We start from the raw sequence: 14,751 nt of genomic DNA on the forward strand, positions 1-14,751 counted from the left end.
ACCAAATGTTTCACTTATTCCAATGGCTGACTTTTCAAATACCATCACGCTATCTCTTAGAGGGGAGAAAGTCAGAGGGATGTCGAAATAGGACTTTTTCTTAAAAAGAAAAAAAAAATCTAGTCTGAACATCTGTAAAAGATAGTGCCCATTCTCATTCCTCGCATCTTACAGAAAGCAATGAAAAATGAAGTGCAAGTACATAAAAGACGCTGGTATTTAACTAGACACTAAATCAGCCTGGAGAATGTCTTCTGATCTTGCTTTAAATATTATTTAAAATACAGTGCTTTGCCGGCAACTCTCCGCTAAGATTTCAGAATGAAACCTCAGAACCTTCAACTGCTTTTGGCCCAGAAATCACTTGTAAAGTGCTGCCCATTATTTATTAACCTGTCACAATCTTTTTTTTTTTTTTAAGATTTTATTTATTTATTTGAGAGAGAGAGAATGAGAGAGAGCGAGTACATGAGAGGGGGGAGGGTCAGAGGGAGAAGCAGACTCCCTGCCGAGCAGGGAGCCCGATGTGGGACTCGATCCAGGGACTCCAGGATCATGACCTGAGCCGAAGGCAGTCGCTTAACCAACTGAGCCACCCAGGCGCCCTAACCTGTCACAATCTTGACAGTTCTAAATCCTTCCAGATCACACCACGTTCTTCCGAGGTGGGAGAAGTAAAGCGGCAGATGGCAGGGACGAATTCTAACGCCATGCCGGGGTATGAGAAGATGAACGCTCCCAGGGCTTCTATGAGGGCTTCTGAAGCCCTCGGTGAGACACTCACAGCAGGAGGCTTGGACCTCAAATATCTTTCAGTGAATGTGTTGGACCCTATCTTACTTGAGCTCAAACGCACAGGAAAATGTAGACACTTACAGGCATTTCATATAAAGGCTACCGTTCAGGATATTTTCTCAACGGCGTTTTGGTCTAATACACACTGCCTAGTGGTGAGTAGCAGAACTTACCTTAAAGCAGCTGTGAGGGCCCCTAACGGTTCTCATGCCTTCCTAACGGGGGCCCCACCTCCATTATCACAAATACGTCAGCAGACAGGAGCTCCTGCCCGGAGGTTGCCGGGAAATGGCAGCACTCACTGAGACACTGGAGTTTTTATGATTTGAGGATATTAGAACAAAGACAAAGATTTCTTCAAGTATTTTGAAATTTCAGAGACCGGATGTACACAGAAAGGCCATTTGACATGGCCAAATTACTGACTGGTGCAATCGGGACTCTTGCACAGCACGTTACTTGGCACCGTGACACAGCCCCTACGTGGGATAAACATCGTCTTTTAGATGCGTTCTAACTGTATCTAATGTCCTTCTTCCCACACAACTACGCTTTAATGTGTGTTGCCTTCTATTGGGAAAAACTGCCACTGCTTTTCCACAGCGCAGCGTAATGGCTGGAACCAAAACTTACATTACAGAACACTCTCACACTGTCTTTAAGATGAGATCTCCAAAGTGCCAAACGGAGTCCTGCCTTCAAAAAGCTGGGCACCATTTCTACTTCCTACTGGGAGAGAGCTGACACACTTTCCCCGCTCCTGCCAGAGGTGCTAAGAAAAGCCAGACTAGCAAGACAGCATGAGAAACGGAGGCCCTGGGCTTGAAAGTTGGCTGTGTCCCCTGTACGTCACACATGCATGAGTCTGGGATGATTCGGCAGCCCCAGGACATTTAATTCTTCCCCTTCATTAGACTTACAACAAAATTTTTATAATGGAGTATTTCAAGCACAGACAAAAATAGATGGAACAAGATAATGACACACCCCACCCTCATGTACTCTTTACCCAGCTGACACACAATGTAAGTAAAATGCTTGTTTTCCCTTATACACACTAACACATAATGTGAAGTCTTTTTTTTAAGATTTTATTTATTTTATGAATTTTTAGGGGTTGAGCAGGCGGAGCAGAGGGAGAGGAAGAGGGAGAGAAGCAGACTCCCCGCTGAGCGGGGAGCCCGACGACCTGGGGCTCAACCCTATGACCCTGATATCCTGACCTGAGCCGAAATCAAGATTCAGATGCTTAACCGACTGAGCCACCCAGGCGCCCCTACATAATGTGAAGTCTTAAATTACACGTAAAACCCCCCAGTGCGGGAAAATTGTCTCTAAACAGAAATTCAAACCTTGTCAATCGATTACTTGGGTTTGGAACAAACGAGGGAAGCAAATTTAAATAGTAAATGTGGCTTCACTTTTAACAGCAGAGACACAGAAGTTTCTATTCTCAAGTCTACAGAGGTTGTGTAAAGAGCAGAACTCTCAAGTGGTATACAGAAGGCTCTATTTCTATTTCAAAATGTTCTTTTTGTCTCTTCTAACAATTCTAAAAGTAAGTGCTTCACTTTGTTTGTCAGGACTTTGACAAGCTCAGTGTTTCTCAGACATATATTCCTTGTCCACCATGTCAGAATCTGACGACGGGGCCCAGGAATCTGCATTTGTAAAAAGCACGCCAGGTGATTCTGATGCACAAAGTTGGGGAAATGCCATTCTTTCAAGCGGCGGTATTCATCTGATTTACCCTAAGCCACAAATGGGAGCTTTCCTCCAGAAGGGTTTTGGTACCGACTCAGCCTTTGCTAATCCCCTGCTGCACTGCCTCTAAATCGTGGGCAAATGAAATAAGATGGCACTCTCCTATTCTGAACATGACCTGAACCCTGGCGAGGTCCGTTCAAAGGTCTTACGGTATCGACTCCCCAAGTCTCTTTGCAGCCCAGGAGCAGAATGGCTCACCTGCTCACCTGTACAGTCTTGGGAGGGTGACCTCTCTTTCCTCTTACACTCTACATCCTTATGTGTTTTAAAGGACATGACTGAATACTTTATCAGTGTGGTACTGAAGAAACTCACTACTTACAATGCAAGTAAAGTCTTTCTCTTTCTCCATCAAATGCTTCAGGATGCAAACCACATTTCCTAGTTGTTACCTGATAAAAGCACACACATTCAAATTTTCAGTATGGTGAACAATATATCCACCTAGACACAAATCAGATTTTATCTTTACCCATCACTGAACTGACTTGCTGCAAGTTGGGGTCCTTCACCTATTGAGACTGTGGAGTGTGTTCTGCTTGGCCCTCTGGCCTGCTCCGGTCAGGGCTGCTCGTCGCAGAAGAGGCCCCTCCAGAGGGAGAGAGAAGCCGTCCGGGCCCCTCCCCCTGCTGATGTGATACGATGTAATGCTGGGGTCTGTGCTAGTTTCTCATAGCTGCGGTGACACATTACCAAAGACTCGGTGGTTTAAATCAGCAGAAACTCTCTCACACAGTTCTGGCGGCTGGAAGTCCAAACAGTTCCACTGAGCTGAAATCAAGGTGTTGGCAAAGCTGTGCTCCGCCCAGAGGGGCAGCCCTCCGTCCCTTCCAGCCATGAACAGCTGTCTGCAGGCTTTGGCCTCTGGCCACCGGACTCCAACCTTTAAGACCGGCATCTTCCACATCTCTCTGCTCCACCTTCGCACCATCACGCTCTTCTGTGTGCGCCAACCTCCCTCTACCCACTCTTAGAGGGAGACGTGGGGCTGCATTTAAGGCTCACCGGATCATCCAGGATCATCTCCCCATTCCACGAGCCTTTACTTACATCACTTCTGCAAAGACCCTTTTTTGCTATATAACGTAACACTGGCTCCAAGGATGAGGATGTGATGCCTTGGGTGGGGCCATTCTTCAGCCTAATGGTTTCTTACCTTCACTACCCTATTGTTGGGGCTCAAATGTTTCCTCATCAGTGATCCAATTCTTGAAATACCTGCTTTTACTGCACCTAAGATCTCCTCTGTCCTCATTATTGATACTACATTGAAGTGTCTCACCTTCCACAGTGGTGGAGTGGGACCAAAGGGGTTCCGGACCATCTCTCACTCTCTACTTCTCCTTTGGCCTCATGTTTGTTTCCTGGCTTCTATCTCTGGCCTCTGCAATCTTGTTTCCTTTTCCTGTATTCCTGACGGGCATGTTGAGGATGCGACTGGCACGAACACCAAAGTTGCCTTCCATCTCAGGTACAGCAGGGTGCAGGAGGGATGCCTGTGAGCTCAAACTTGCTTAGCAGGTCACTACCCTTGGTTACTGGCTATTCACCTTCTGGAACCTGAACATGCATACCAGGCTCAGAGTGGCGTCTGTTTTTTTTCTTGGTTGAGAATGGTGGTTTCAAGCCTGATCGTAAGTGTCAGAATTCAGGAGCAGTTCTAACATCAAGAGAAAAGAACTGACAACCAAGAGTAGCAGCTCCTGATATTTTTGACTTATCTCCAGATAGAAGAGATGCCTATAAAGCTGCATCACACATGATGCAGGGTTCATGCTACTGTTTATTTTCTTGCCACTGAAGACCCACTGCAGAAGTTTCAGGATCTGTGGCTGTCTGGAGAGCAACTCACCATACTGATGTCTTAGACCTGCAACTTACCAGGCTGGCTCTGCACATGGCTTTCTCCATAGGAGGTGGGCACTAGAGAATAACACATTGTTGCTTGTTTTTTTTTCCAAATTGGGCACAGCGAATGAAAGTGTGGTTGATTCCTTCAGTGATGACATCACCCTGGCATAATGGGTGCACGCAGCATGTTTACAAGCCTACAGGCCTCTCGCGCTCAGATGTCCTCCTTATGCTTGAGCTGGACCTCACCAATGAAACTGATAGCCACCTGGTGATCAAAATCTCCTCTGCCTCAGCTGGTGTCCTTTATTATAGACTGTAGTTCAAGATTCCTTTTTAAAAAAATTTTGTTGCTTTTTATTAATTCTTGTTAATAGTCCATTTTACAACAACATATTCAGCACTTCTGAGCACCTTATCTACTGCTGCTTTCTTTCTTTTTTTTTTTAAGATTTTATTTATTTGAGAGAGAGAGCATGAGAGAGGGGAGGTCAGAGGGAGAAGCAGACTCCCCGCTGAGCAGGGAGCCCGATGCGGGACTCGATCCTGGGACTCCAAGATCATGACCTGAGCTGAAGGCAGTTGCTTAACCAACTGAGCCACCCAGGCACCCCTGCTTTCATATATTTATTTTTTTAAAGCAGTATTTCCAAATGTCAAAAATTCCCTACTATATATAATTGAAAGCTGGCTAGAGGATGGACAATATGGCCACCAACTTTTAGACAGCTGGTTATTTTCTTTAAGCTGAAGAAACACTTTTTTGTAAAGATTAAATCAAACCCCAGTTCAGAATCTAAACAACCAGCAAGTACGACTACAAACTTTTCACAAGACGAGGCCATAACAACTTGCAGTTATCTTCATAAGCCAACAGATGCCTACACACACTAATCAGTATCTATAAAACCCTTATGAAAAATGAAAGTGAACTAAATGATGCCAGCAGCTAACCGTGGTCTGCCTGGAAGCCCGCAGGCTCCTGCTTTAAAGCCAGCGACAAGACTCAGGTCCCAGCGCTTTGATTCGCTCAATAAATTCTTCCTGAGTACCTCTCCATGTGTGTCAGTCAAGAAGAGGTTCTTGGCCTCATGGAATCTAGTTTCCTAGCTGATGCAGAGAAATTACAGGCCATTACAACAGGGGTTTTCATGCTGATGAGGAGCAGGGTGGCTAACCTGACTCCCCTCCATGCCCCAGACCACCCACCATCACTAGTTTAGAAACCACTTAAGCCAACCTGCCACGGGATAACACACATGAACAGGAGGGAGAGAACAGCATCTCATGGCCCCACTAAACCGTGATATCCTCTCTCAAGTTGCATCTGTTCAATGCCTTGGAGGCTCCCAACTGTGTCAAGCTGTCCCTTAATACATGTACTGCCACAGAGGGTGGGCATGGCCATTCCAGAAACAAAAGCACATTCAGATGCGTAGCTCTGATTACCCAAACAGATGATATTCAAGTATCATTTCTTTTTAAACAAAACTCATTATTACGAAAATTTGAAAGATCCAATAATCATATTCTTGAAACAATTCTTAATCAAACATTTAAAGTTTTTATTTGCAAATCAGTAAATAATGTGTGTACTAAACCTAAAAATTTAGACAATCAAGACAACATCTGTAATGCACAGGCACTGGAATGAGATTACTTGCAGATCTGAATGTTTTGTAAATAGCATAATCACTGCATAATATACCCTGAATATACAGTGTTTATAATCTCATTTTTACTAACAATTCTCTTCAGAAAGATTCTTAGTTCTAGTTGATTATAAAGCCCCAATTAATACAGCTTTACGCACTTCTGAGGACCAGTCTCTGGCGAAGGTGCTAATCTGTAGAGCCATGTTTCCTACTCTATGTGGATAAGTCACGTGTATGTGTGGTTTTGTTTTAAAGTTTAATACAATGTACTGCTAGTAACTGGGACACAGATTTGCTCTGCAAAATTATATCCCTCAGTTCTATTCTAAACTTACAGTCCAGTTGATTTTATTGTCCTTACTTGAGGACATAAAACTGTCAGACATTGGAGAAAAAACTGGGACCTTAAATCAAAGTGGTTATTTTTATTACTTTGCTTAGTTTCTGATTTAAATATAAATCGAGATGTGAATGTATGTAGTTTGAGAGATACTTCAGAATTCTATTCTGACCCCATCTTTCTGGAAGGAAAATGATGCATCATTTCTGGACAATTTAGCAAGAAGTGATGACATTCCCAGCTAGTTTAAAAACAATCCTTTTGTTTACTGAATTTCTGGATTAGTCTATGAATTCACCAATTTCTAAAAGGTCTGAAACCTAGGTAACTACCAGGGGCCATGCAATGCAGCCCAAGAAGGCACTTTAAAATGTCTCAGAATGGTTTTCCAATTTAGGGAAAAAAAACAGATTGCACTAAATCCTGAAATTAGGTGTGAAAAACGGCCTGGTATGCAGGTTAGACCCCCTAGGACAATTCCACATTGTCCTAGGAGGCCTTAAAATAGTTTTGTCTTATGGGTAAATGGTGGCTTTCTCAAAGACTTCTCAAATGACACCATTACCACCTATCTCTTACTAGACCAAAGGGGTGGAGAATGAGAAGTGCATTTTTTTTTTTTTAAAGATTTTATTTATTTATTTGTCAGAGAGACAGAACACAAGCAGGGGGAGAGGCAGGCAGAGGGAGAAGCAGGCTCCCCGCCGAGCAAGGAGCCGTGGGACTTGATCCCAGGACCCTGGGATCACATTCACATCCCCTGAGCTGAAGGCAGCCGCTTAACCGACTGTGCCACTCAGGCATCCCTGAGAAGTGCATTTTTACTTACATAGCACCAAATACAACTACCAATTTCTTTTTCATCTGGAAAGAGTATTTTAAGAGGCTCTGAGAGAGCACAGAAACTAAGGATTAGAAGGTTTAAAAGTATCTAAAATTTAAATATTAAATCTTTTATACAAACTCTTACATTAAATAACATATATTTAAATGTCTTACTTCTATATTTTTAAATCAGATACTTCTCTAAAATGTAAGAAAGTGAAAATTATTTAAAATACGAGAGGTTAGGACGCCTGGGTGCCTCAGTCATTTCAGTGCCTGCCTTCAGCTCAGGTCATGATCGCAGGGTCCTGGGATTGAGTTGCACATCAGGCTCCTTGCTCAGCGGGGAGTCTGCTTCTCCCTCTGCCTCTGCCGCTCCCCCTGCTTGTGCTCTCTCTCTCACACAAATAAATAAATAAAATCTTTAAAAAAATAAAATATGAGAGGTACGAGTAAAGGGTGAACTATATATCCATTTTAATTTTAACCCAATTTAATTACATGAAAACTCAAATATAAAATACAGTCATAAGTGAAATTTTTCTAAAAGGAAGCAAATATTTACTATTCCCCCTCCCAAAGTAGGTAAATTACACTACAGAGAACAAATCTACAGGTACTGAGATATTTTCTTGCTTTGATATATGTAAAAAAATTTCATGTTGTGTAAATTTTTAGAGTTATATAGTTAGAAATCTAGACTTCTACTTTTATAGATGTGTCCACTAGGGGAAATAAGTTAGCACAATCATTTGAATTGGTTGTCTACATACTGGACAGGGCTTATTCCTTTTCTTTAGCTTCTTTGCACACATAAACCATGCCACAAGATGTCCTATTTTGCCATGAGCAATGCTACTGTTTTAGGTTCACCTTGGCAAATCACACAGGGTTCAGTGGCATTAAGAAGAAAACTAGAGGGGCGCCTGGGTGGCTCAGTCGGTTGAGTGTCCAACTCTCGATTTCGGCTCAGGTCATGATCTCGTGGGTCGTGAGATCAAGCCCTGTATCGGGCTCCATGGTCAGTGGGGAGTCTGCCTGAGATTCTCTCTCTCCCCCCCCCTCTAAAAAAAAAGGAGAAAACTAGATTCTACTTTTTTTTTTTTTTTTTTGGCTTTTGTTTTGCTTTGTGTTTTTATTTTGTTTTGACTTCTTCTTGGCTGCTATTACAAATGAGGCTACCAGAAGTTGATGGCTGAGAACAGTCTTCACTTTTTTGGGATTAGGAGACTTGTGTGATTTTATCACCATTTTCCTCAGCTCAGGACTCTCTGGAATCATTCACTATAGGTTTTTGTTTGTGTTTTTTTTTTTTTTTTTTAACAATCAGAGACATCAAAACTGCCTTCTCCTTGTGTTGAGTTTTCTAGTTCGGCTTTTGTAGGCGTTTTCCCTTCATCTTTCCTTTATCTTCAGGAAGCCAATTCTCACAAAGGGCCCAACATCTACTGCAATGAGGTGGAAGGGGATGATTCATTTCACTGCATGAAGCACGGTTCTAATAGCTAAGGAAATTTCAGGATCTTCTTCAAAAGCATCTGTATCACTCTCCCCTGTCTGATGCAGTTCCTCGATATTCGTCATCATCTGCATCTGACAGTTCTCGTCCATCTTCTTTAAGGCTACCATCTTCTGCATGGAGACTCAACTTCAAAGTCTACACTAAACTGATCTGAAACTGAATCCTGATCCAAACAATCACCTTGATATTCACTTACACCAGCATCCAGATCCGGGTTTGACAGGAGTCTCTGTTGATTCACTGCTATTGCTTCTTTCACAAGGTACTTCCCTTGTTACACACAGAGCAAGGTTTTCATCAAAGGAAAGAAAGGGAAATACTATCAGATCTATGACGTTCTGTCATTCACCAGGTGATTCATCTGATGTTCTTCTGCCTCACTCCCTGCTCTCCTTCTGGAAGAGGTGCGTGGTGGAGGCACCAAATCTGAAGGTGAAGGTTTCTCTTCCTGTAGCTCTTGCCAGGGTCTTTTTGATCACTCCCACCTTCCAGGTGACACCTATTTTCACTCACACATGTGCCTGAATTGGATGGTTCATGCTGACTGTCCACTACCAAGTTTCTGTAGAACCCTGTATCTATTTTCCTGTGCTCTTTCACAGAGCAGCCTGGCACTCCAAACAAGTCCCCTGCAAGATCCTTGGGGCCACACACAATATGCTGTTGCTTCTCATCATGTAATCATGTAGTTAGACTGGCCGAAGAGAAAACAGAACTTCTGTCCCAGGAGGATCAGCATGGCGTAGCACGTATCTCTAGTGCAGTGCTTAACCCTGGATCTGTGGATGCCCAAGGAGTCTGCTTTCATAGTCTAAGTGTCTTTTTGCGCAAGGGCAGAGTTTAACAACTTTAAAAGCAATGGCTGTGGTCTCACCAGGGTCTGAGGTACTTACGGGACTAGCAGTAGACACAGACGTATCGGTACTGCATGCCTGCCCAGCTCGGGGTAGCACAGTGCTCTACGTTGGTGATCCCAGGTACTTAGCTCTACTAGCCAGTGAATACAGCTGCTCCTCACCAATCGGGGGTTTTCTGCATCCCTAGCAGGGGGAACGGGGACCTTCAAGGCTCCCCAGTTCCCTCCACTGGGCATGGGGAAACGCGACGTCCTGGACCTCGGCGACCATTCCACTCACAGGGCCCAGGCCACTGGGACGCTAGAATGCGCCAGGTCCGGAGAAGGAGGCTCCTGGCAGTGAGAGCAGCAGGACCTCAGTCAGAGGGGTTAGGGCTGTCCCTTGGGCTCCAGTTCTCGCTCCACTTTCCCTCCAGCTGCACAAGGGGCGCAGCTGGCCCAGCAGAGCCTGATGCGTGCCCCCTGCTGCCCTCAAGATCCATTTTAGCAATGAGTACAGATACATCAAAGGGGCCATCTCCTAGGTTAAAAGCTAAAACGTTTCTTTGGGCACCAACTTCCCCATAAATTGCTACGGTAGTGGCTGGCTCAGTGATCTGGAACACACAGAAACCAAGAATGGCTCCACATTCGTGAATGGCCTCATCTCAGGAATCACTGAAGTGAGATGGTGCTATAATGCCTATTTCGTTACCGTTTTCCCAGGGTAGGCTTTTGTAATTTCCTTTGTCTGTATTAGAATCATAAAAGTCACCTCCTCTGCATGTAGGATTTTTATCACACTGGGACACTTGATATCGTCACTAATATGAAAATGGCATCTTAAAATCTGTGCCATCGGATCAAACGTCTGGTTCTGGTAACCGGACCAGTGGGATTCAGTGCCACTTGGCGACTTGCATAATCAAGACCAATACAACGTGAGCAATCCTGTTACCCCAATCATTGACAGCGATAGCCGCCTCCAGAGCTGGAAGACTTCCACAAAGGAACGACTGGGGCCAAGATAGAGGACAAGAGGAGGTCCTTTTGATAGGGCTGCTGAGCAGGGGTTTGGCTTGTTTGAGAAAGATCAGACCCTACAGCTGTGTTGCGTTCAGTGAGGAGAGCGATTTTACAGACATCTATTTATCTAAAGCTCATTTTTGATGTCGATTCTTTGATAAAGTCAGTCCTGCCCTACAGTTAGTTTGCTGAACACTGGTGCACGCTGGGTTCTCTGGGAAGCAGACTCTGAAGTTTAAAGTGTCTGTCTCGGGAGTGTCCTTGGGATCAAGAGCCATGTGAGGGAGAGAAGGAAACAGGACTGGGTAGAGGGAGAAGTTTCTGTGATGCAGGCCCATCCACAGCATGCGCTGGAGCCAGAATGGCCCTTTATCTCTCAGTGCCCCCATGTGGGCCGGCTCTGGTGAAAGGATTTGCTGCAGCGGACGCAATCCTTGAAGAGGCTGATAACTGAAGGTTCTCTGCCAACGAGACCTGGTCCAGCACTGAGTCCTTCACTGCAGGAGGATCTAGGCAGCACATTTCAGAACCACTACAGCTGTTTTCTGGACCTTTCAAGTCTGAGTCTTTTTGTTTGTGCGTTCCTACTTTACCTGCCCAGGTACTGTGTCATCAGGATACAGACAGGAAATATAAAGATTGGGTCTTAAGCTCTTCGGAGCCATACTGCCTTTGGAGAATATATTATGAGCTTCTGATATCCTTCCCCAGAAAAATGCAAATATACAAAAATTTCCGCATACAATTCTAAGGGACTCACAGACCCCATAATTGTCATGGACCTTGGGTTAAGAAGTCCTAGCAATCTGGCAAGGAATATTTAATGGACCACTGAAAAGTTTACTGAGGAAAAAAGGAAAATCAATAAAAGTTAGTTTCCCCCCTCGCTATTTCTTAGGTGTCTGTCCTATTCGGTTTTCCAAAATCCCCTCTAGGATTATTATTGACCTATGTAATAGACATTTCATAAACAAGAAGATGATGTCCGATAAGCCACACAGAAGCTGTTAAACTTTGACTGTCAGACGATAAAGCAGGGATCTCTCAATTTGACCATCACCAGCGAGCAGGCAGATGAAGGACTGGAATGGGTTCTGGCGCCCCCAGGGCTGGGGGATACCTCTGGTGGCATGGCTAGAACCAGAGGCTCTGTGGGGTCCCGCCCCAGAATCCATAGCTCCTTTTTGTCCATACTGTTCTAAGTCTTTCTCAGCAAGCAAAACCAGAAATGGCCCAGGTCTCCAGAAGCTCCCCCTGCCCTGTCCCCATGTCCCTTCTTGCTTTAAGAGGCACGGAAGTAACAGCTAGATATTTAGCCAATTAAGAGCCTGATTCAAAAGGGTTCTTAGGAAGCAAGTATTCTCAAGCAGCGGGGGCTTGGAGAGTGGTACTGTGGGATACTCCTCCACTCAAATGCACACCACCATCGCAATTCTGCCTCTGCACCATGCCTTTGCCGAGCCCTGCTCCCATCACTTTCAGGAGAATGAGGCCGCAGCTAAAAGATCCCGGAGAGGGCAGTGTTCAGCTTACTTTTCATTTTATTCAAGTAAATTCTACCCCAACATGGGGCTCGAACTCACAACCCCAAAATCAAGAGTCACATGCTCTACTGACTGAGCCAGTCAGGCGCCCTTGAATGCACTTTTTTTTTTTTAAGCTTTATTTATTTATTTGAGAGAGGGGGAGAGCGAGCAGGGGAGGTGCAGACGGAGAGGGAGAGAGAGAATCTGAAGCAGACTCCCCGCTGAGCGCAGAGCCTGATGGGCTCGATCCTGTGACCTGAGATCATGACCTGAGCCAAAATCAAGAGCTGGACGCTCAACTGACTGAGCCACCCAGGTGCCCCTGAACTTACTTTTTAAACTAGCAATGCCTTTGTTGTGTTATATTCTCCCATGTTTTCTGCAACCAAGTTTATACAGTTTCAGCAAGGCAAACTGAAAAAACCTGCAACCATGGGGATAACAATGGAGAGGATTTAAAGCAATGCAGGATATTTTCCTTCCCATGTCACCTCTGATGGTAATGAACTGTATTACACATTAATCTGAGAAATTAAAAATATAAACACACACTCTCTCTAGACCAGTGGTTCTCAACCAGGGATGATGTTGCTCCCCAGGGGACATCTGGCAATGTCTGGAGACATTTTTGGTTGTCATCAACTTGGTGGGGGTGGGGCGGGGGGTGCTACTGGCATCTGGTGGGCAGAGGCCAGAGACGCTGCAGAGCATCTGTGATACACAGGACAGCCCCCACACAAAGAATTATCTGGCCCCAAACGTCAAGGCTGAGAACCCTGCTCTAGATCATGTGAGATGTATCTCAAATTTGGCTCATTTCTGCTGTTCTGCCTCCCAGGTGAAGTGGATGTGGTCCCGAGGATGGTCCACGGCCAGAGATCCCACTGGTTGTTCCAAGTGTGAGCACTGTGAGCACTTGGTGGGTCTTGGCGGGGGTCGGGGGGGGAGGCACCCTGAGGCGGTGGGACGTGCTGGGGCAGGGGGCACAGCAGCAGGGCAGAAAAGGCTGAGGGGAGCACCTGCTAAGAGGCCACCTCTGACACTCCCCAAGGCATTCCTAGAAGCGTGCTCCCCTAAGAAGAGGGAACATGATGCAAACGGTCCGCACTAGGGAGACGTAGTCCACATTATGGTGGACTGGAACTTCCCTCAGCAGATCAGACCATGTAAAAACAACAGCTATGAAGACAGTCTAGCAACGTGGGCAAGAGAGAAAACAGGGGTGAGTAAAGAATCATAGATACATATAGAATGACTGAAAACAAGAGAGGACGAGAGGGAGCGGCAGAGATGGCTGCATAAGGTAAAGGGTCAATCTTTTTTTGTAAGATTTCCTTTAATACGGTTGTTTTAATATTTAAAAATTTTATACGTATTCAAAACACGGAAGTTGAGGACCAACAGTCAAAACTGCCTTCTTCTCCGAAGATTTTTCTTTGGCAAATTTCCGAAGGTCACAGGAAGGCAGACCCTCACAGCACGGCATGCAGCTCGGAACCTTGTAACGATTAACCTTTGGACTAACGGCCCCGTGTATATCATGATTACATGTATGTACACACCCTGCTCTTACTTCTGAGGGAGAAAACGAACTTTGGCTTTTAAAATTCTTTTCAAAATGGTTATTTGCAGCTGAGGTTGTTCTTCTAGGACATTAAAAAGTGTGGAAAGGGAAGATGCCCAGACCAGGTGACTTTGGGGACTCAAAGCCAGAAACTACTCACCACAAAGTGAATTCTAAGATAAATGCTACCGCTTCATCCAGGAACTAAATGGCACGCTTGGTAAGGAAGATCTGCCAAATATCAAAACGACAGAGGAGTGAAAGTAAATAACTCACCGGGAATTATTATGATGAATATTACACGCCCGGGCCATTAGCACCACGATAATTGGTCGAAAGGCTTTTCCTTTTCCATCAAAGTAGTATTCAGACATTTCCTTAAGTTCGGTTGTAGATATGAGTAGTTCCTGAAATAAAGTTTCTCTGTGTCAATATGGCATCATGATAGCAAAAAAGGCAACAGGATTTCTTTTACAAAACTTTGATTTGATTTCAGTGTAGTTGCTTATACTCTGTACACTCATTTCACTTGAGAAATTCAACACTCGATTGGAAAAGGTTCCAACACTGTAAGGCTGCCCTACTAGCTGGGCCACAGGCGATGTCTGGCCCGCCCAAGTGGCCAAAGGGCTAGGGTGACCCCAAAGACTCCAATAGACTCCAGGGAGGAGGACGAAAGCAGTCGGTGGCCCAGGGACCAGAGAGGAACAGGGGCTGGTAGCCGCTTGGGAGATGGAGGGGAGAGGACAAAGATGGGGAGCGTGGGAGCCAATGAAGCAGGAGTTAAGGGTGTGACTGGGGTATGGAGGCAAAGCCGTGTATCAGGAACAGGAAGGGAAGATGGCGGCCGGGAGGAAGCAGGGATCACTAAGCCTGGCTCAGCCAGATATGTCAAAAGTTCACAGAGGAAGTTGAAGACATGGTTTGCCTGATTGTGAGGAACTTAGAACTGAGTTGGGGAGATAAATTTTTTAAAAATATAAAATGTTCAGAGTGGTAACTTGAGCAATGACATAATTAAATGCAGTAAATTTTTTTTTAAGAT

At 44.9% G+C, this 14,751-nt stretch overlaps 1 protein-coding gene and 1 pseudogene across 8 annotated transcripts in view; both read right to left on the bottom strand.

Annotated features, from left to right (window-relative positions):
- PDSS1 (decaprenyl diphosphate synthase subunit 1) overlaps nt 1-14,751 on the bottom strand; it is a 40,321-nt gene that overhangs the window by 20,014 nt on the left and 5,556 nt on the right. For all 8 annotated transcript variants that reach the window (XR_004683619.1, XR_004683618.1, XR_004683617.1 and 5 more), the window contains one exon: nt 13,983-14,113. Coding sequence is in view for 2 of the 8 variants with exons in the window: in XM_035029483.1 (XP_034885374.1) it covers nt 13,983-14,113 (131 nt within the window). In the remaining 6 variants the exon portion in view is untranslated. The remainder of the gene's footprint in view (nt 1-13,982; nt 14,114-14,751) is intronic.
- Nucleotides 8,351-11,281, bottom strand: LOC118026563 (annotated as a pseudogene).

The sequence above is a fragment of the Mirounga leonina genome, unplaced genomic scaffold (genome assembly GCF_011800145.1).
Source record: "Mirounga leonina isolate KUSES-001 unplaced genomic scaffold, KU_Mleo_1.0 Mir_242, whole genome shotgun sequence".
NCBI lineage: Eukaryota > Metazoa > Chordata > Mammalia > Carnivora > Phocidae > Mirounga > Mirounga leonina.